The sequence below is a fragment of the Electrophorus electricus genome, chromosome 15 (assembly GCF_013358815.1).
Source record: "Electrophorus electricus isolate fEleEle1 chromosome 15, fEleEle1.pri, whole genome shotgun sequence".
Taxonomy (NCBI): domain Eukaryota; kingdom Metazoa; phylum Chordata; class Actinopteri; order Gymnotiformes; family Gymnotidae; genus Electrophorus; species Electrophorus electricus.
Window position 1 is genome coordinate 15,551,553 of NC_049549.1, and position 22,716 is coordinate 15,574,268.

General features: G+C 38.1%; 2 protein-coding genes across 2 annotated transcripts; both read left to right on the top strand.

Moving 5' to 3' along the window:
• The first annotated feature begins 2,045 nt into the window (after window positions 1–2,045).
• LOC118242503 (pregnancy zone protein-like) lies at window positions 2,046–2,751 on the top strand. Its single transcript, XM_035533963.1, has 3 exons — window positions 2,046–2,297; window positions 2,385–2,511; window positions 2,600–2,751. The coding sequence occupies exons 1-3, from the start codon at window positions 2,046–2,048 to the stop codon at window positions 2,749–2,751; spliced, it is 531 nt and encodes a 176-aa protein (XP_035389856.1).
• A 4,413-nt stretch (window positions 2,752–7,164) lies between these two features.
• On the top strand, window positions 7,165–21,154 carry LOC113579452 (alpha-2-macroglobulin-like). The gene is made up of 34 exons (XM_035533988.1): window positions 7,165–7,250; window positions 7,994–8,174; window positions 8,261–8,417; window positions 8,535–8,587; window positions 8,847–8,867; window positions 9,010–9,175; window positions 9,277–9,361; window positions 9,706–9,826; window positions 9,920–10,040; window positions 10,571–10,680; window positions 10,799–10,969; window positions 11,062–11,295; window positions 11,415–11,627; window positions 11,730–11,879; window positions 13,657–13,782; window positions 13,973–14,066; window positions 15,059–15,203; window positions 15,386–15,611; window positions 15,699–15,825; window positions 15,915–16,036; window positions 16,153–16,204; window positions 16,328–16,411; window positions 17,386–17,562; window positions 17,671–17,746; window positions 17,892–18,048; window positions 18,150–18,224; window positions 18,656–18,818; window positions 19,212–19,402; window positions 19,518–19,733; window positions 19,988–20,109; window positions 20,293–20,374; window positions 20,496–20,564; window positions 20,758–20,863; window positions 20,967–21,154. Exons 1-34 carry the CDS (start codon window positions 7,165–7,167, stop codon window positions 21,005–21,007), a joined length of 4,320 nt encoding a protein of 1,439 aa, XP_035389881.1. The 3' UTR covers window positions 21,008–21,154.
• Window positions 21,155–22,716: the final 1,562 nt, after the last annotated feature.

Here is a 22,716-nt window from a genome sequence, read left to right on the forward strand (position 1 = left end):
ACCTGTCATGGTATGGTCCAGGGGAGAGAATAAACACAATATACACAATAAATCCAAATATAAAACTATCTCTAAAAGGCACAGCAAAACTGTGTCTTTTTCATTTCCCCTGGGGTTAGACAAAGTAAGGACAGTAAGGAACACACCCAAACTTATCACGACTGCCATACATGAGCAAATTGAAAAGCTGTCAGAACCACATAAGGTATGCATACACAAAATACACAGCATAATGCTGGTAGCTGGTATATATATCAATACAGTGCCCATAGGACATAGGACAAATAAAACAAATTATGCAGCTTCACTTGTGAGCCAAAAAAAAATAAATAAATACAATTTGCAAACAAACATTTAGAACAGACATTTTTTTGTTTGTTTTTAGGTACACGGCAGTATTATGCCATCACCTTCCAATGTTCTGAACTTTAAGACTTCCAGCACACAATAGTAAATATTAAATCAAATCAAATAAATCAAAGGCTATCTTTTTTTTTTTGGTCTTTAATAATGTGTATAGTCCCAAATAAGTGAAGTATTTGCACAACATGGTGTCCCCAAGCTGAGCATAACCTTGGATAAATCAACGGTAATAACTCGTCGAGCCCAAGAACTGTCTAAACTCTTTCATATTCTTTGGGGTTCTGAATTCCATTACAACACTCACCTTGGACGGGTCTGACAGAATACCCTCAGGTTTGACAAGGTAGCCTAGAAAGAGGAGCTCACTGAGGCAAAACTGACAGTTTGAGAGACAAGCCAGCAGACTGGAGCCGGGTAAGGATTTCGCTGAGGTTTCTCAAATGCTGCTTGAACGTTGGTGAAGTAACAACAATAATGTTAAGATAAACTGCATTAATTTTGGAAGAGAGGCCAGTGAGGACTGTATTCATGAGCCTCTGAAAAGTTGCTGGGCCATTGCTTAAACTACTTTGAACTTGTATAGCCCACAGTTTTGGTCCTTGAATTTTCTTCTACTGCCACCTGCCAGTAGCTGTGTGCTAGGTCAATAGTAGAGATAAATTATCTCTGAGCTAGGAAGTCTAGCAATTCATCAATCCATAATTGGCCTTGCTCATCACATTGGTCTGGCTTTCTGACTCTTCCCCCTGTTCTTAGATGTCATAAAACCTAAAGATTGGAATGCAGGAAGCTCTTACCAGCCTGGTTATACTTCAAGGAACTGTGACCATAAATTCCATCAGACTCAAACCCTTACCAGAACAACCAACTTTTCTCATCCCACAGAGATATGTTCACAAATATATATTTTTCTTTTCGAAACAGATTCACAAAATAGCAACTTGCCATCTAACCTACTATGATGTCAAATGGTAATCAGCCAGTAATCTATGGCTATTTTAATAAAATTTTCAAACTGTAATGTTTGCTGATATTTGGTGTCTATTGTTTGATTATTTTGTTCATTACCTTATTCTTAATGCAAACAAGTTGTTAACCGCTCCTGATTGTGTTTACTAGACATATTATGCGAACCAAGTAGACAAAATATATTAGTCAGTAGTTTGTATCTTCTAGAAAATAGAAAAGGAATTAAGGTGATTATCCAATTGTTCCACCCATCCTAGGGTGCGCTGTTGAGCCAGCAACACTGCGGAAAATGGACACTCTCTCTTAAAGTTATCCAGGCGGTTTGATGGAAGAAGGACATTCTCTCTCAGTGCCACCCAGGCGGTTCGAGTCATAAGAACAGGCATTTCCCTTTTTCCGTTACTATATAAACACGACTGTTTATATATCAAAATTAGCTCAGTAACTCTTTCCTCCCCTCTGCGATGCAGCCACATCAATCCTATAATTAGTTCTCTTTTCGACAGTTTCCCCTTGTCATGGTACAGCCTCCTCCTCCCAGACGTCTCCCTGTGTGTGTCTGTGTGTGTGTGTGTGTGTGTGTGTGTGTGTGTGTGTGTGTGTGTGTGTGTGTGGCCACGCTCTCCCCGTGTATTACACCTTTGTGTACTACACAGCTTTGTGTTCCATATAGGTTTGCATATGGCACATTGTAATACATTGAATACAGCATCATGTTCATGATTTTCTTTTCCAACAGGGACTCTGGATCAGCACAGGTTCCGGTCACTGTCCCTGACACCATCACCACATGGGAGACGGAGGCTTTCTGCCTGTCCCCCCAAGGTCTGGGACTTGCTCCTCCTGCTGAGCTCACTGTCTTCCAGCCCTTCTTCCTGGAGCTCTCACTGCCCTACTCCATCATCAGGGGAGAGATCTTTGAGCTCAAGGCCACTGTGTTCAACTACCTCCCCAAATGCATTATGGTACTGAATGGTCAAGAATTTTATCTTTCCCATTTTATCTTGCATTAAATATGCACAGTAAACCAATCCCCTGTGCTCCTCATACAGGTTAAAGTGACTCCAGCCCCCTCCACACACTACACTCTGAAAGCCTCCTCTGATGGCCAGTATTCATCCTGTTTGTGTGCAAGTGGTAGGAAGACCTTCAAGTGGACTCTGACTCCATCTGTGCTTGGTGAATTTAATTCTTCTCAAGTTTGCATGATATCATCTTTTATTATATAACACAGCAATACATTTCTTCCACATTTTTTGTGTTACAGGAGTCATGAATGTGACAATCAGTCCAGAGGCTAAACAGTCCCAGACTGTGTGTGACAATGAGATTGTGAGCGTGCCAGAGAGAGGCCGTATTGATACAGTTACACGAAGCCTGATTGTACAGGTAAAGATCACATCTGTTTGCTCACATTGAGATGTAAATCCTGGAGGCCTGACAACATTCACAAGTTCATATTTCTGCCCAGGCCTGTCCTCATCTGTCTATCCCAACAATCCAGCATAGGAAATAATCAACAGCCAGCAGTTCACGTCTAATGATCTAATGACTGACATTTTTCATGTCTGCACAAATATGCCATTTTCAACAAAGGATATCTCTTCTATTAAAATCATTACAAGCACCAAGTTCTTTGGTGATAATCTAGCACAAACTCCTCTCTCCTACCATCTGGGAAAAGGTGCCGAAGCATTCACGCCCTTACAGCCTGCCTTTGTGCCACGCTGCTGCCCAAAGCTAACAATGCGAACTCCACTACCCAGGATACCTAAGGCAGTCATGTGGCGAGCCAGCCACCAACCTCCACCAATCCCCAGTTACACAGACGACCCTCATCTCTGGATTATTAAATATTTATACCTTGTTTCTCATTATTTTCCTCTATATATATTCCTGTGCTTCCTCTTTGTGAGGGATTGCTGATATGCATGTTACTACTGAGAGTTTATTTTGTTCTAATAGTTCTCTGGTTCTGACATTGCTTGTTTTGTGAATTATGTCTGTTAGGATTTGACCCTCTGTTTTGTCTGTGGACAGAAGCCAACTCATAACCGAACTCTGCCTGCTCTGGTTTAAGTTGAAAAAACTCCCTGTAGGAATTGTGTGCTTTATTATGGTAATGATCCTGGAATGTTTAACAGTTACATCTCTGGATTATTCTCTTGTTAGTAATGTTATTTACCCTGACTCTACCCACTAGTGTCACGGAACGTTCCTTCCCCCACGAGTCACGTGGTATGGTCCACCGCGTGCAGGGGATTAATGTTAAATGTTAGTCTGTCTACATAAACCTCAGCCCGGGTTTGCTCCCCGTTGGTCATTGTCGCCCTGTAATGTTCAAACGTCTGTATTGCTGTCATACCCGTTTGTATCGTCTTTCGTTGCGTGTGTTATTCGTAAATGTTATATGTGAGTGCCACTGTTAATGTCTACGTTGTATGTTAAAAAACGTCACTGTCACCGTCGAGGCAGCCTGCGCGTTCTGTTCCACGCCCCGCGGCACTCAGTGTTGCAGTGAGCAACTGCGTGTTTCTGTTTCATTACACTGTGCAACGGTTTCTTCCCCCATTGCCATCAAACTCCTCAACTCGCAGTGACTGACAACAAATATGATCAAATACTGTTTTCCATTTAACAATACTCTGTTCTTAAATTAATGTACTGGCTGTCACCTCAGTGACTTCTGTATGTTATATCACAATATGGAACATCCTTAGCACACATAATTCTCACATGATCAAAAGTAACACTAACATAGACTCTGGTGAAGAGTTCAATACAAGAAAAATACACTATATACATTGCCCAGCTAGAAGGTGCAAAAAATAAAATAAAATAAAATAAAATAGATGCAAGGTTAAATTCAACATTCATCCCTGCGGATGTCAAGGTATCTAAATTATAAATACAAATCTTATTTTTTAAATTTATTTATTTTTTTGTATTAGATAATTAGGAATTGGCTTCTTTCTTCTTTTAAAGCTTTTATCTGTACAATGTGGAAATATATGTGAAAGTTCCTCATTACTCTTTGTCAACTCATACATTATGAATGAATAGATATTACAATGAGGCTATACTAATGATAAATAACAGAATTATAGCAGAGAGAGAATGAGAGTGAGGGAGAACAAAACCAAGAGTGATCTCCAAACCTCCAACTCCTCAGTCCAACAGCTTTGGCCCAGCTCCACTTAGCTCATTCAAACTCCACCTAGCTCAGAATTTCTTCAGTCTTATCTTGACCAAGAATAGGGTTTGCACATCATTGACTAAAGATAACGACATACCAGTAACAGCCCTCACTATAAAACATTAGGTATCACAGCTATACGAGCTCCCTCCTGGTAGAACACTGAAATACAGTCCTGAATAACAACTGACCCTTTGTGGTGGTGCAGGGCCAAAGTGACCACTGTGAGCAAATGTGGGGGTGAATGAGAATAGGACTTCATATACCAGTTTGCCCTAACACCTTAGTGGATGCTGAACTTCGGGATGTGCAGGATGTGATGTCATGCAGTTCTGATCTTGTTGGTAAAAGCAGTCAAGGGATTTCCTGTGGGCACTTGTCATTTTAAGGTACCAAATGAGACAATAATTCTGTTATAGTGCAAAGCTGAAGGTAATTCTTGGTGTGCAATTGAATACTTCAAGAATTGCTACTTCCTTTTATTTCTGAGTATAACCCTCAATGGTATGTCTCATCTTCTCTTATTTCAAATAGTAGAGAACATCTTGCACCAGTGAAAATATTCTGGCAGTCTGTCCATAGCAATAAAAAATACACACCTTACCAAATGAGTTTCAAAGGACAAAGAGGGCAATAGCACTTTTGTTAAATTTAAGGTATTGGAGTATAAGGTGAAGATACAAGTGTTAATAACAGTCATTGTTATTTGGGACAGAACATGACTCAGTCGTAGAATATAGTCATAGTAGACAAAAAGACAAAAATTACCAAGGCTCATATTTTTACATTTGTGTTTAGCAAGGAGGCATAGTAGCATGGACTGATCGAAGTCAAACCCTTTCAATGACTTGCCAATTCATACAATTATGTATATTGTAACACTTCTTACCCGGACCGACTAATTTACTAAGCTTGGTGGCTCAAGCCACACTCCGCTAAAACTAGTACACGTACGTTAGTTACATTATGGAGTTTACCTTATGAATGCGAGTTCGACGTAGATCGATTATACGACAGTGATGATAAATGAGCATTTGCGTTTAGCTAACTAGCGATTCTCATTAATGGCTCAGTTTGAAATTTCTAATGTTCGTTATTTAGCCTTAGCCTAAACTTAGGTTTCCCATTATGATGCAGCATCTTTCCAAACACGATTAACACTCAGTGTATTGAATTTTTTTTCAGTGTATGATTTAGCACTAGAAATTCACACAAGTCACCCACGCAGAAGAGAAGATAATGCATACAAGGCTAGAAACATGACCTGCCAAAAAACATTAGACCACTAAAGTAAATGCATTAGCTATCTTAGCTAAGACATTGGTTATTAGCAAAAGGGAGCACTGCTAATCAGGTCTCCTCATATTGATGCATAAAGAGATATTTAAAAATATCTCAACACATTCTTGGTAGTCATGCAAGCTACTACAAGTTCTCGTTGCTGAATTATTTGTGAGTCAAAGAAGGTTTTGGCCTTTTGTTTTGCCTTCATTAAATGCCACTCCTATGATTAAAAGTACAATATATATCAGTCCTTTTGCATGTGAGCAGGGGATATATCAGTCCTCTATCAGTCCTCCTGGGAAAGAGCATGGAATGAATCCCTTCTCATTCCAAATTCATGAGTGGGAGGTTTGAAGTTTGTACAGGTCAAACATGTCACTGACCGTGCGTTATTTTATAAGTAAACAGTCTAAAGTATAGCTCTTACTGCTTATGACCATTGCCATGATTTCACCCTCACAGATATAGGTCTTATTCTGTACATATTAATAAACGTATTTCAAAACACCATGTGCTTTAGCAAGATTTAAACACTGGTGTGTTACATCAGTATTAGATCTAATTGCTAGCATTACCTGGGGAATGCCTTTCAGTGCAATAAAATACTGTTAAACACTTTTGGTGTCATTTTTATAGCTTATCGTATAAAGGTATTTTATTAATGTAGAAGAGGTGTGGTATTAAAACAAAAAAAATGCCACTTTTTATTACTGATGTTAAAGAAGAGGCAGTTGTCCAGTTGCCTTCTACTATAAGGAGCAGAAAATATCTCACCTATTCAGAAAAAAAAAACTGTCTTGGAAGAGTGGCTGAATGAAAATATGGGAATAGCCACTTACACAATATTCTACACATTGCTTATAACACCTATACAATAATTTATGTATGTACATGTCAATAACAAAGGACAAAACATAGTTTATGGTTGTCTGTAGTTCAATACCTTAATCCCATTATGAACATTGATACTTTATACCGACTATTGTAGTCATGAGTCATGGTCTAAGTTGTTTATTATCATTGAATATCCACTGAAATTGTTATTCTGCATACTAATGTTTTCTGATCTTGTAATATGCAGCTCTGTTTCATGATGCCTATCAATCAATGGATTATTAAAATAAAAAAAAAAGTTCTTTTTAATGTTTATTTATTTATTTAATTTCATATGACTCTCTCTGAAAAACAATCAAGTATAGGACCAGGTTGCAGTGTAGCCAAAATGCATTGCTTAAAGAAGTTAATCATTAATAAGATGATGAGGCCAAATATTTATAGAGGACATTCTTTGGCTAAACATTTTTAAAACGTAGGCAAACCACACAGACTGGTGTCAGTGGCTACACTTCACCATGGATATCAGTAGAATTCACATAAGTAAAAGGCTATTGTTAGCCTGCCTCATCTTTTGCACTGTCTATGGACAAACCTCAGGACCGTAAGTAATTTTGATAGTAGTCTGGAGGTAAAAGTGAATAGCCTTTTAAGTGTGTCATTTTGCAATATATTCACATTGTGTGTAGGTAGACAGACTTTATTTTCAAACCATGTAAAACAGTAATGCATTTTGCATGCTAATGGAAATTATATGCAAACTGTTATATAGTATAAACATAAATAACCAGATGTTACTGGCAACATTTCTTTAAACACATTAATGAAAAAAATAATAAATTCAGATTACATTACTTAATTATTGTAATTCTTATTCAGTTTTGACTTAAAGTTAACAGATACCCATTTAACACATTTAACAATTTATAAATGGAATGCAGCTAACATTTTCACCAAATATTTGATATATGTAATTTGCAGTATTTTATGTAGTAGCTCCAGATATGTGTACTGTGGCACTGAATGATTCTTTTTTACTTTAAATTGAATGATTTTAAATTAAATGACTTGTGGCCTTTTTAAAAATAATGATTTTTGCAGATTTCTCTGCCCAGTAAGCAACAGTTAGATGGTAAGAGAGATTACAAAACTATGACATTGATCACTTATTGCACAGAAGATTGTAGGTCAGTTTACAGTTTTGCAATAGTAATATTGATCACTTACAAAGTTGCTGAGTTCTCTTACAACTCAGAGTTGCAGTAATGTTACTTTTTCATCTCTTAATTGTTTTTAATTGTTTTTAATCAACTGATTACAAACTCAAAATATTAATTTTGTCTGTAGATTTTTCATGGTGACATTTCCTGCAGTGATAGAGTCTGGCACTGAGGCGAAACTCTGTGCGAGTCTCCTGAGGCCTAATGAGACTCTACAAATGACCATTTACCTGATTCACAACAATCACAGCAGAACACTTGTAGAGGAGACAGTAGAGGAAGAGTTTCATCGCTGCTCCCAATTCAAGGTCAGAAACCAGCAAGATAATTTATTTTTCCTACAGCTGTTATTGTTGATTGAAGTCTAGGGCAACATATGTCTTTATCTCTACAGGCTCCAGAGGTTGATGGCCAGTCTCTGCAGGAGATCAAAGTACAAGTGAAAGGTGAAAGTTTTGAGATGACAGAGAAAAGCAGAGTCCTGTTTAAATCCTACAACACTCTAACATTTATTCAGACTGATAAGCCAATCTACAATCCTGGCCAAACAGGTAATTTATCATTCATGTAATATGTCTCAACCTTTCCAGTTCATGTATATGATTTATATGGAAATGCTACTGAATATACAGTTTAGACTATTTTTCTGTACCATTTGCCTCTCACAGTGAATTTCAGAGTTGTCACCATGGATTCTAATTTTGTCCCCCTTGAACAAAAGGTAAGAGGAGTTTCTGTGGCTGATTAATAAGACCAGAATAATCTTGCTGGGCTGCAAATGCAGTACATCACTATATTCCACAGATCCTGTTTTATGAATTTCCATCTAATCACATCTCTAGATTTTAATGTGTTAAATATGTGTTCATAATGTGGGATCTGGAAGTATTTTTATGTTTGATATTTTGATAGTTTCTTAATCAAAATGACAAAATACTGCAAAATGACAAAATAATGCACAGTCCTACTCTCCTCTACAGTACAGCACAGTGACACTAGAGGTAAGATGATATCACATATTAATTACACAGTATATGACAGTGATGTTGCAGTTCTTTAAATTATACTTTGCTTCCTTTATATTTTCATTTGATAAATCAGCTTAAATATCATTATTTTCTTTTGTTTTGTGGAACCAAACAGGATAATAATAATAACAGGATCGGTCAGTGGATAAATGTGTCTTCCTCAGGCCTGATACTGCAGCTTTCCCATAAGCTGAATTCTGAGGCTCCTCAGGGCTTGTATAAGTTGAAGGCCAACATTGGTAACAGGCTGACTGAACATCATTTTAAAGTGCAAAAGTATGGTAAGTGACAATACTATTAGAGAAGTTTTGTTGATTATGTCTGTAATTGACATAATTGATATATGTAATTAATCTTATAACAAACTGCATTTGCCTTCCAGTTTTACCCAAGTTTGAGATTACAGTAAAAGCACCAGAACAACAAAGTGTTGGTGAGGAGGAACTGAAGCTAGAGATTTGTGGAAAGTAAGTGACTGTCTCCAACCATCCTAGGGCTGCACTTACCAGAGCTTGTTTGCACCTCTGATGAAGGACCTCTGTCATCCACTACCATTTGAAATTTTTATTATCTCTTCTGCATCTTTACTACAGTAGACCACAGATACTCCTTGGAATCTTCTTCAATTACACTCTCCCTCTCTCTATCTATCTATCTATCTATCTATCTATCTATCTATCTATCTATCTATCTATCTATCTATCTATCTATCTATCTATCTATCTATCTATCTATCTATCTATCTATCTATCTCACACACACATTTTAAATGTTCTGTGATTTCTGAAATTCTTACTGTACATTCTTAAAGGTACACATATGGACAACCAGTCTCTGGCAAAGCCCTGGTGCAGGTGTGCCGGTCATTCTGGACGTATACTTATTATGAAGATGTCCCTAAGATTTCACCTTGTCTGACTGAAACAGTGGAGGTGTGTATGTTATCATGCTTTGAAAAATACTCTCTCACTAATGAAATTCTTGTCAGCAAATATTCAAATATGTTGTTTGGATTTCCCCCACAGCTCAGCAGGACTGGTTGTGCCTTTCCCTCCTTCAATATATCAACATTCATGAATACTGAAATGGAAAGTAGTTTACAAGATTCTCTTGCTGTTTCTGCTACAGTGACAGAGGAAGGCACAGGTGAGCCATAAGCAGATCACTGAGTAAAATGATTGACATAAGATGAAATCTGTTTCAGAGCATTCTAAGGTTTCACCCTATTCATTCTAGTTTATGGCCTCACAATGCCACACATTCTGTTGCTGGGACTCCAGGAGAGTATAACTGGCCTGCTCTCTGGGTGGGAAGGATGGCTTTGTTTTTCTCTCCCTCTATTGTTTTATCATGTGATGGTAGCAAATCTGGGCATCTCTTAGCTCACATCTACATAATGGTGTAGTTACTGCACTCCTCCAGACATGCTCAGTGTTTCAATGACATTGTTTGGAAAAGATACTGTGGCTGGTGTCGTGTGCCTGGGAAGAACAATTTGTGATGTTTTCTTCAGCCCTCCTCTGCCTGGTGGATGTTTTTCAAGTAAATAGGGATGGGATCTATTTCTGGACAATTGCCAACCCAACTAGTACATGGGATTTGGCTAAACTGGAAGAAAACTGGTTGCACTTTAAACACTTACATTGCAACTTACATTGTGCTTAATTTTTTTCTAGCAATTTCCATGGTAAAGTCTGAAAATATACAGCTCACTTTTCAAATTGGTAAAGTTGAGTTCCTTGATTTACCAAAAACCTTTGAACGAGGGACAATTCTAGAGGGAAAAGTAAGATTTCTTTGATTTCAAACCTTCATTATGTCCATTATATTGTCTAATATTTTCTATGATTTTTAGATTTTGATACCAGAATTTGAAAAATTATGTCTTTTTCAATGGTCAACAGATAAAACTTACAAATTTCAGTGGAAGAGTCATTCCCAACAAGATGGTCTATCTTTTTACTGGTGATAGATGGTCACCAAAACTACTTCTTAATCTCACTACAGACGTGAATGGAGTGGCAAGCTTCTCAATTAATGCACCTAGTGACCCTGAAACACAGATGAATCTGTTTGTATGTTATGTTGACCTGAGTTCTCAAAACAATTTGAAATCAACAGAATGTGTTGTCTTGCATTTAAATGTTATTGTTCTATTCTCATCTAGGCAAGTGTCGTTCCAGAAATCCAATCCAACATGTACAAAACACCCCATTTTACAACCAGTGAAGCCCATATACAACTGTTCCAACCTGTCACACCTTACAGTCCAGTATACAGTGAACTGTTACTAGAAAGCTTAAACGAACCACTAATATGTGGTGCAGAAGTTTCCATTACTATTAAGTATTATATTGTTGGGGAAACCAATGAGATTTTCAGCACTGATATTATATACATGGTGAGTACATGCAGAAATATTATATGTGAAATTAAAACATTGGCTATGTGATTTACTCTATTCCAACAACTATGAATGAAATGCAGAGTTTTACAGTATCATTTGTTTTGCCATTACAGGTCTTATCTAAAGGAGCAATAGTTCATCATGGCTATGAGAAAATTGAAGTGAAAGACTCCAGTCAGATGAGAGAGGGAAAACTCTCATTTAAACTGCCTATTGGTGCTGAAGTAGCCCCTGTGGTGCAGGTTCTGGCATACTGTGTACTGCCCAGTGAGAACCTCATTGCTGCCAGCAAAAATTTTGATGTGGAAAAATGTTTCAAAAACAAGGTAAAATATTTTTTTGTTTTTAGCTCCAAGATCATTTAGTGTCCTTGTTCATCTGTGAAAAATCTAAAACTTTTTTTTTTTTCCATTGTGGGTTTCCATCAGGTGTCTCTGCAGTTCTCTCCCTCCCGGGCAGTTCCTGGGGAGGAGAACACTCTCCAGCTCTCAGCTCTGCCTGGTTCACTGTGTGGCCTCAGCGCAGTAGATCAGAGTGTGTTCATCATGGAGCCCGGAGATCGCCTGAACACTGACAAGGTGAAGTTCAAATGTGCTGGAAATTATCTACAAGTTACTGGTGTCTTAAAATCCCAGTACTGCATCTATGGTGTAACGATTCTGCCGGCCAGAATGCCGAAGGGCGTGGAGCAGGACGCACAGACTCTCTCGATAAAGTGATACATTTATTAACATCACATACGAATAGCGGTGGCACTCACACACAACATTAGTGACAGACATAATATACACATTTAAATAAACACAGACTACATACGAGTGTTAACATACAGCAGCAGACTAACAATAACCAACACAATACACACACCAACAGAGGTTTAAATAGACAAAGAAACGGGACGTTAAACCCCGTACAGGCGCGTGCAATTCTGGAGGGCGTGGTTACACGCGGGGTGAACCCACGTGATCGGGGGGGGGGGGGGGGGGGTCATAATTGGGTCATTTAATGAGTTAATGAGTCAAAACATAAAATTTGTTGCAAGTAAGCTAAGGCTACTGCGTACTGAATTTACTTCATAACACTAGAGATCTTTCCTGTTACTGTAGTTTTTTTCCCCACTAGTTTCTTTATTCAATTAAGCTTTTCAAGCTTGAGTTTTATTAGGTCAGATTCTGTTTAGCTTGCAGTTGTTAGTTAGCTGTCGTAAGTTAGTTAGCTAGAGAAAGTCTGAAAGTGACTTTCAGCAATTTTAAAAGGCTATATCTCTGGTCATCCTTGTAAAAGGCTGATTAACCACAGTGGGATATGATTGCTAAATACACTTCAAAAAACTCATTTTAACGATCAGTAGCTTTAGAAATATTTGTATTTCAACTACTTAATGATCTTGCAGTTTAGAGAATCTAGTGACATCTGGGAGAGAAAACTATGTATGACAAAATGTATCAGATTATAAATGTCTTTATTTATCACAGCGTGTGATTAAAAGCGTTTTTTTCAAAACACCATTATTTTTCCATAGAGAAAACGGGTGGCTCGCAATGCCAGTAGGAGGCCACCAGAGGGAGGCCATGAACAGGAGCTAATCAGGGCTTGTTAGCCAGATCTCCGACAGGTGGCCTCACCCTATGTAACAGCTTCGTAAAGGGCGCTCTGTGAAGCCTTGATGTGTGACTCTCTGTGCTATGCTTGCTGGTAACTGATATGGTATTAGGCAGTGGTCCTCTCTTGACTCTCTGACCTGGTTTCTGAGAGACAGTTTTCTCGCTCTGTGTCTCTGGTTGTTTTTCCTGGGGAGAGTGCTCTCCTCTGTCAGTTGTCAGTTTGTTTACCTGTTTTGTCGGTCTGTCTAATGCACCTCTTCTGTAGTGTGATGATTAAAATAGAGGTCCTTGACCAGGGTAGGCACAGGTTAAATGCCTGGACTGGGCTAGTCAATTGTGCCCTACTCCAGTTTGCACCAAGCCCACCCCTTCTCTTTTTCTGAGTTTCTTTCTCTTCCCAGGGGTGTAGAGGGCAGAGTAGTGCGCTCTAGTGCCCCCACTCTGTCAGTTCTATCTTCTTTCCTGTAGTGATTTCATCTTTTGAATGGCTTATGCTACTTTTGTTCACTCCCCTTCTTTGCACCACCTCATCTGCACTTTGGTCCATCTAGGAGGCCCCTCTCTCCTACAGTACCCACCAGGGACACAGTCTGTCAGGGTGCATCACCTCTGATCACCCTGACAGCCTTGCTGCCCAGTTACAGAAAAGCCCTTTAGACCCTGAGTTCCTAATATGGATCTTACACCTACTGGATGACACAGTCTATTATAAATAATATAATAATGACATATTAAATTATATCTACCCCAGGTCTTTCGTTTGTTACCAGTGACAGCAGTAAAAGATTACATGTATGGTGTCGAAGATGAGATGGAGTGCTTGCATGTGCGCCCTCGACGACAGACTCGAGGCGATCATGTTTACAATACTTTTAAGGTAACCTTGACTGGCGTAATTAGTTTGGTATTAATGTTAATAAACTAGATAAGTGAAAAAATAATAAAAGCATTCTCTATAATGCTTGAATGGGTTTGTATTAAAGTGAATTAATATCATTGGAAACTTTAATGATCAGATACATAATTCTTTTGACAATGTATATTTGATTATGACATCACTTTGACAGAGTGTGGGGATAAAGATGGCAAGTAATTTGGCAATTAGACATCCATCCTGTTTGATGTACAAAGGCATACAATATCATCAGAACTTTTATTACGGTAATTAAAAACATTTTCCATGATATATTCATGAATTATTGCTTAGTATACAGTGGGATTTTGCTTTTATTTAATTATATCTTTACTCTGTCCACTGTGGAGATCTCAGTAACTGTCTTAGCCAGTGAGGCAGCAGAGACATGGTCGAGTGTCACCCGCGAGCCACTGAGTGAGTGAGAATAAACGAGCAGGGTTATTGCTTTATGTGTTGCACCTATGGGTGTGTCTGTGGTCAAATATCTCAAAACTGTTTGAGTCTGCAGTTTTTGAGTCTGCATGACAAGAATGACAAGAAAGTGGTGCCTTGGTCAGTTAGAATGCTTTTTGGGATTCCAACTCAGGAAATATAAAAAGTAGCAGTGCTTCTGGATCTTGTGTTACACTTGGCACCAAAACTAACAAAGTGGTAACCCTGTACAATCTGGTCTATGGCCCAAAGAGCTCCACAACAATTCTGTCAATTAATCAGTTTACTAATTCATTAGTTATTGAGAGGACTTTGCTTGCACAGCTGCAAATACAAGCACTTTGTTTGCACAGCTGATAAATGACCTCTAAAATTAATTGTTTCTCTGGAAACATGTAGCTGAAACCCATATGGCAATAAATTGATTAGTCTGTTCATTTCTCTTGCTATATGGCTCATAGCTGAAGCTTGACCAACCTACTTGCTACAGACAATTTCTTCAAGTATTTGATACCATGAAATAAACTGATAGTAATAGGTGAGAAACCACACTTACAGAACCCAGAATGGAAAAGTAAATGATGTACAGTGCAATATGCATTTTTTGTATGTGAAAATACTATTGGTTCTCTATCAGGTTACACTGGATACACATTTTAATGAAGGATGAATGTAAAAAGTATATCCAGATACCATCCATACAAAGTGTATGTTACTGCAAGATGTAAACGTGGTTTATGGGTGAAAGAAATTCATTGTGATCTGTATTATATATCTAATAGTTTTTGCTCTTACTGTTTTTCAGTACCACACAGGGGAGTTGGATTTGGAATGAGTCATCCTATGGCATTAAATCAAGTCAGTTATGACTCAGCACCTGGCTTAGCACCTGTTGAAACAGTTCGCAAATTCTTCCCAGAAACCTGGATATGGAAACTTGTTGAAGTTGGGTTCGTGAATTAGCATATTAATTCATTTTCCTTTGTGTATTAACATATTTTCACTATGGTATTCATTTTTGTATAGACACCATACTTTTTGTGTTTTCATAGCTTTGTGTTCCATATAGGTTTGCATATGGCACATTGTAATACATTGAATACAACATGTTCATGATTTTCTTTTCCAACAGGGACTCTGGATCAGCACAGGTTCCGGTCACTGTCCCTGACACCATCACCACATGGGAGACGGAGGCTTTCTGCCTGTCCCCCCAAGGTCTGGGACTTGCTCCTCCTGCTGAGCTCACTGTCTTCCAGCCCTTCTTCCTGGAGCTCTCACTGCCCTACTCCATCATCAGGGGAGAGATCTTTGAGCTCAAGGCCACTGTGTTCAACTACCTCCCCAAATGCATTATGGTACTGAATGGTCAAGAATTTTATCTTTCCCATTTTATCTTGCATTAAATATGCACAGTAAACCAATCCCCTGTGCTCCTCATACAGGTTAAAGTGACTCCAGCCCCCTCCACACACTACACTCTGAAAGCCTCCTCTGATGGCCAGTATTCATCCTGTTTGTGTGCAAGTGGTAGGAAGACCTTCAAGTGGACTCTGACTCCATCTGTGCTTGGTGAGTTTAATTCTTCTCAAGTTTGCATGATATCATCTTTTATTATATAACACAGCAATACATTTCTTCCACATTGTTTTGTGTTACAGGAGTCATGAATGTGACAGTCAGTGCAGAGGCTGAACAGTCCCAGACTGTGTGTGACAATGAGATTGTGAGCGTGCCAGAGAGAGGCCGTATTGATACAGTCACGCGAAACCTGATTGTACAGGTTGGTACCTGGAAAATACCTACCAGAAGGCTTACAAGAAAAAAAAGTATATGGTTAGCAAACTTATGGTTATGCTTATTTTTGCTGTGATTTAATGTGATAACTTTTTCTTTTAGGCTGAAGGAACTGAAAAGATGAAGAGCCACAGCTGGCTGCTGTGTCCACAGGGTTAGTCGGGCACACATTCTAACCCCTGATTTACATCTTTATTGTTCTCACTGATCTTAACTTGATGCATATACTATGTTGCCCTATAAAGATGGTACTAACCGTTATATCTCTTGTTGACAGGGGACAGTGTTTCAGAGGAGCTGGAATTGAGCATCCCTGAAGATGTAGTAGAGGGATCAGCGAAGGCTTCTGTTTCAGTGCTTGGTAAACCACACATTAAATTAAAAATTAGCTCCTTAAAGCTAGATTTTTTTTAAGACACCACAATACAAATGTACTTTCTCACCATAATTTCTTTTTTAGTGTGGGAGGAATATAAACTGACCATATCATTAGTTAATGTCACTCTTATATGGCTGCAGTCAGTGACACAGATATATAAAAACCTCAGTAACAATTTCCTGAATCACTTACACTGCTGTGTTCAGAGTTGTCCATCATCTAAATAATATCTGGCCAGCAGTGGTTATTTAATAAGAACACACCATGAATGGACAAAGCAGAAAGTAGCTGACAATCTGTGCACTGCAATACACAGACTACTAAGTGCACCTAATAAAGCAGCTGGTTACATAGCATATCTTTAATAAACAAAGTAGTGAGTGTATGTGTAATGTTCTCCAGAAAATTGATCTAAGTTATTTGGGATGTATTTTCTTATTTATTGGTTGACCCTGATGTTAAATAGCTTACCACAGAAAACACGACTATTTTAGGATTTGTTTATTTGCTGTATGATTCAGCCTAAAACATGAACAATTAGATGTTTAATTTATTTGTATAAGTTTAAAGGGTATGAGCAGCGAATATTATGAGTAGGGAAAATCTAAAAAAAGCAAACAAAATCAAGTTGCACAGTCTTTCTGCAAACAGACTTTTATGGCTGAAGAAGCTACTCTGTAAGATTGTAGTGCATGCATTGTGCAGCAATCTAACACAGAGAGAACTCGCAGGCATACGACTGGAATAACTCTGATGATACATTCCTTTTTGACATTCCCCACGGAGTATCAGATACATTGATACATACTATGATACATTCAATGTCAGTGAGACTTCAAAACATCAAAGATATGAAACATCGGCTTGTGATACACCTTATTTGGTGTAACTCTTATGCTTGTAGAGTGATATGGACAAGAACAACATTGTTTACTCATAATAACTTTGGTTTGCAGGGGACATACTGGGACGTGCACTAAAAAACATTGATGGACTACTTAGGATGCCATATGGCTGTGGAGAACAAAACATTGCTCTCCTCTCCCCCAATATCTACATTCTTCAGTACCTACAGAACACTGGCCAGCTCACTGCAGCTATTCGTGAGAGGGCAACTGAGTTCCTTAAGAGCGGTGAGAGAGTCTTTATAAAGGAGGTGTTCAAGGTGACACAAACCACCCTTAGATGATTCTGGATGAAAAAAAAAAAAAAACAGGATCATTTTTTTTTTCCCCACTCAGGATACCAGAGGCAACTGAACTACAAGCATTTTGATGGTGCATATAGCACATTTGGCAGGGGAGAAGGGAACACATGGTGAGAAAATCATGACACACTGATGGTACTCAAATGATTAGAAAACCTAACCCTTCCTCAAGTTACTACTTTTCAGTGATGGTAAATGTATAAGCTATCATACAATCCTATGGAACAGAATCTGAATATTGGTAATTCTCCCTAGGTTAACTGCTTTTGTCTTGAGGACTTTTGGCCAAGCACAAAATTACATCTTTATTGATCCAGAAAATATTGACAGTGCAAAGACATGGTTGATAAAAAAGCAGAGACCAGATGGCTGTTTTATCAGGCAGGGCAGATTGTTCAACAACAGAATGAAGGTATGTGATTAGGTACCAGGACAGTGAATGTACCAGATTTCATAGTAAAAAAAAGTTAATTGATTTTTGTTGTATTTGAGTAATTTTACAGTGTTTTGTAGGGCGGTGTAAATGATGATGTAACCATGACTGCATATATCACTGCATCATTGTTTGAACTGGGAGCTGAAGTCATGGTAAGGGTATTAATAATCAGTATGAATTACAGCTCAATATTCACATGGAACTAAACTTTGATAGAGAGGCTGGGCAAAGTTATTAATGATATATAGTTGTAACAACTAGAGGGTGCTGAATGCAGTGCTCATTTTGTCATCTTTTCTGCTGCGGCACTTAATTCATCACTTCATAGTCTGGAAAGTTTAAGTTATCTAATATTTAAAGACATTAACTGCGTTAATAAAATGTCAGAATGTAAGTGATTTGAGGATAATATTATTTGAGCATAGGGAGTCAGAGTCAGTCATTCAGTGAGTCATTCAATTATCCATTCACATGTGTGTTGTTAAATCATTGCATCCTCTCTGGGAATAGCACTAATTTCAAAAGTTAGGTGATTTTTATCTCATTTTTGTCACCTTCACTCTAATTGATATTTTGGTTGCAGGATCCTGCAGTGAGTGGAGGGTTGAGATGCTTAAAGTCCACTATTGGTAACCTGACAAACACCTACACAACTGCCCTGTTGGCTTACGCTTTCAGCGTGGCTGGAGAGAACGACGCTCGAGATCAGATGCTAAAAGAGCTGGACAGTGTTGCCATTTCAGGAGGTATGGAATGAATTATAGCTGTCTCTCCAGAGTCATCTACATATGCATCTACATATTTAAGTAAATTGTAGTTATTTATGCAAATGGAAGTCAGATGAAGCTGAGTGTTACTTTGTGCTCCATTCTATTTTACCAAACATTTTTGCATTGATGAATCAATTAACATATTGGTTGATGAAGACCAAGGTGCATTAAACATTGAGAAAAAAGTATTGAGAAATTTCTCTATGTGGCCTCCATTTGAGATTTGCCAAGATGATCCTAAGAAAGTTAAATGTAAACTTAAAGAACTCAGCCAGTTTATTTAATATTTCATTTGATTTTGGGCTATATTTTGTTCGTAGTGTTAATTTCCTTGTCTAAGCAAGCTTATTTGTGCACTTTTAATTACAGATGGTCGCCTTCACTGGTCTCAGTCAGCGTTAGATGACTCGGACTCCTTAGCAGTGGAGATCAGCTCCTACGTGCTGCTCGCTGTTCTCACTACAGATCAGCTCTCTACTGCTGACTTGGGCTACGCCAACAGGATCGTCAGCTGGCTGGTGAGACAGCAGAATCCCTATGGAGGCTTCTCCTCCACCCAGGTATAAAGTACAGCTTTCCTTCTAACTCTTTATGCATTTACTGGGTCTGAATACAGAGAGCACAAATCAACACTGTGTTGTGTTATATAAATGGTTGTTTTTGTGTTTGGATCAGGACACAGTGGTGGCCCTCCAGGCTCTGGCTCTGTACTCCACCAAAGTGTTCAGCTCAGATGGCTCCAGCACAGTAACTGTGCAGTCAGCAGGTGGAGACAGTCACAAGTTTGATGTCCACCAGAACAACAAGTTATTGTACCAAGAGAAACCTCTGCAGGATGTTCCTGGCAAATACAGCATTGAAGTAAAAGGATCCACCTGTGTGTCAGTGCAGGTCAGTCTTGTCTGTCTTTCCTGGTACCACATTGGGGATTTAAAACACAGCAATTCATGCAGAATTTATTTCAAAATAGCTCCTTAAATGTTAAATTGCAAACAATACATTTTTTTGCTGTTAAAACATCTGTAACAAAAACATACACCAAAACTGTCCTGTTTAAGTGAAATTGAAACTCATGCACCTCATGGGAAATTGCTGTTGTGATTGCATGAGTAACTGTATGTGACGTTTCTTACCACATCTTGCAGATGGCCCTTTTTTACAACATCCCCACACCTACTGAAACCAGCACACTGAGCGTCAAGGCTAAGACTGAAGGAAATTGCACAAAATCATTTGGAAACATTCTCTCTGTTAACTTCACTGTCACGTAAGAATGGATTGTAATAAACGGTTTTGATTAATAGGCGTAAATTGGAAATTCGTATTCTGATCATTTATTCTCTTATTTTCTTTCGACATGCTACTGTGTACTAATAATGATACTAGATAATAATATTTAGTAGTATTTGGCCTTAAATTAAGTTAGTGACTAGCTCTTTTTTCCCTTCAGATATAATGGGACATTAGCCAGCACCAACATGGTCATAGTGGATATAAAGCTCTTGTCAGGGTTCACAGCAGATCCCAATGAAGTAAGTAGCAGTGATGTTACTAACATTCCATATTTAAATTCCTATATTTTCTTAATTACTGTATGCTGTTCATGTGTTCACAAGTGTAAATAACAGTGAATGATCAGATTTTTATTCTTAGCTAAAATATAGCCCATTTGTGGAAAGGGTTGATTCCAAAGATGACCATGTTATCGTGTATTTGAAAGAGGTGAGAGGAAGTCCCAACCATTAATCCTTATATATATATATAATAAATGTTTGAGAAGGGCAGATTGAAGAAGATTATTGCATATCCACAATGACAGACATGAATAATTGCTAACAGCAAATCAAAAAGCTCTAAAAACAACCGAGATATCATGTTGATTTTTATAAATGAATGTCTGCTCTGTCTGTAACAGGTATTAAGGAATACTCCTATGAATTATGAACTGCATATAAAACAGGTGCTCCCAGTAAAGAATCTCAAGCCAGCTGTTATCAAAGTTTATGATTACTACCAAACAAGTAAGATGTTTGTGATAATATTGTTACTTTAAAGTTGTTATACATATACTTTCTTTGTATTTCTGCAATTGTATTATTAATTTTTAAAAACTCTTTCACTCAGATGACCAATCTGAGACGGAGTACTCCTCCCACTGTGCATAAACTGCAATCAAATCTGCAACTTCATGATACAAGATACAGAAAAGATGACATTTGCTATGTCCTTATTTTATTTTCCTTAATCTAGCCCACCTAATATGGACAAATGAATGTCAATTTTTCAAAAATAAACATGATCCTAAAGCAACATATCAAGTTTTGTTCTCAACAGTTATATAAGGCATTTTATGCTGAAGTATGCTCTCTCTCATCTTCAATTCTAAAACCATCTGATTTGATTATTTGACATATCAAGTTGATTACTTAACAAGTTATAACATTATATAAAAACTGAATCAAGTAATGCATTATTGGCAGTATTAGGACAAATCTGAATTGGTCACACAGTGCATACTGAAGATGCACAAGACTGCATAGGTATGTAACACTGCAGACCCCCCAAATTAAGCCTCTGTTGAGTCTGAACTAATTATTACATATAGCCTTTTGTGAACATATGGCAGCAGAGCGGCACATCATAGTGAAAACATGTTTTAAACTGGATGGATGTGTTAAAAATCAGACTGACCAATCAGAGCACTGTTGCTATCACATTCCAAAGGTAAGGGCATCATGGGGGTAGAATGGCAAGTTACATTCTTACTATAAAAATATAGAGGTTAAAAATTATATGGAAGACCATAGCAGAAAGCTAGTCTATCACTGATGACAATGGCTCATTCAAAGTCACCCAGATTGCCCAATTTTCCCATTTTTATGTGAACTCACATGGAAACTGATTTTATGTTGCACTCTGAGGTCAGATGTCTAATTTCCTTAAAGGGAAGCTCAAATCTGCAAGACCAGGTGTCTCTAATACAGTGACCATTCAGTTTATGTAGACTTTTACATACTTAGAAAGTAAGAAAGACCACCTGATAGCCTACCATGGACAATTTTTGTGTTGGAAGAAGATAGCAGCCATTATGGCAGTAGATTAACTACACAAGTTAGGGTAACATTAACTGATAATGATTTCTCTTATCTGATAGGATGATGGCAGAAGCACATTGTAATGAAATGAACACTCACACCCCAATACATATCAAAGGACATGACTTTGAAATGAATAATTCTATAGTATATGTACTTTGAACGTGTAAATAAAATGTTGCAAAACTGGAAATAAAAACAAAATTGTCTAATGTGTATTTGGTAATATCTGAAATGTTTTTTGCAAGACAAATCTAGGGCAACATTTAAAATGTTGATTTGCCTCTCTGTTTACATAGAGTGATTGCTGCACTGTTAATAGTGTGTCAGATGAGCAGATGATGACATTTGTGCCCTGAGTTGCAGGCCGTATAGAATACAATAAGGCTGTACTGCAGAAGAGAAATATCTGCGCTGGGGGAATCAGCTGCACTGTGTCTACAGCAGCTGCAAGTGTAAAGGCAAGAATTAAAGAAGGACAGGCCTGCTAGAGGAAGCATAGCAATAATCGTTTTGTGGTAAGCCAAAAGCCCAAACAGCAGTGCAAAGTAATCATGTGCCGGAGTTACTATGGGGTTATCTGAAGTAGTTCATGGCTCCTTTGTTCAAGACAAAGTAAAATGAAGAGTTGGAACCAGGCAACACAAATAAATGTAACAAATGAATTTGAAATCATAATGAGCAGCTTCACTGAAGAAAGGGATCCACACTGGTTGAACAATATTAGATAAGCAGGCCCCCTAGTGGCACAGCAGAAAGCATTTGCACAGTCATTGGGA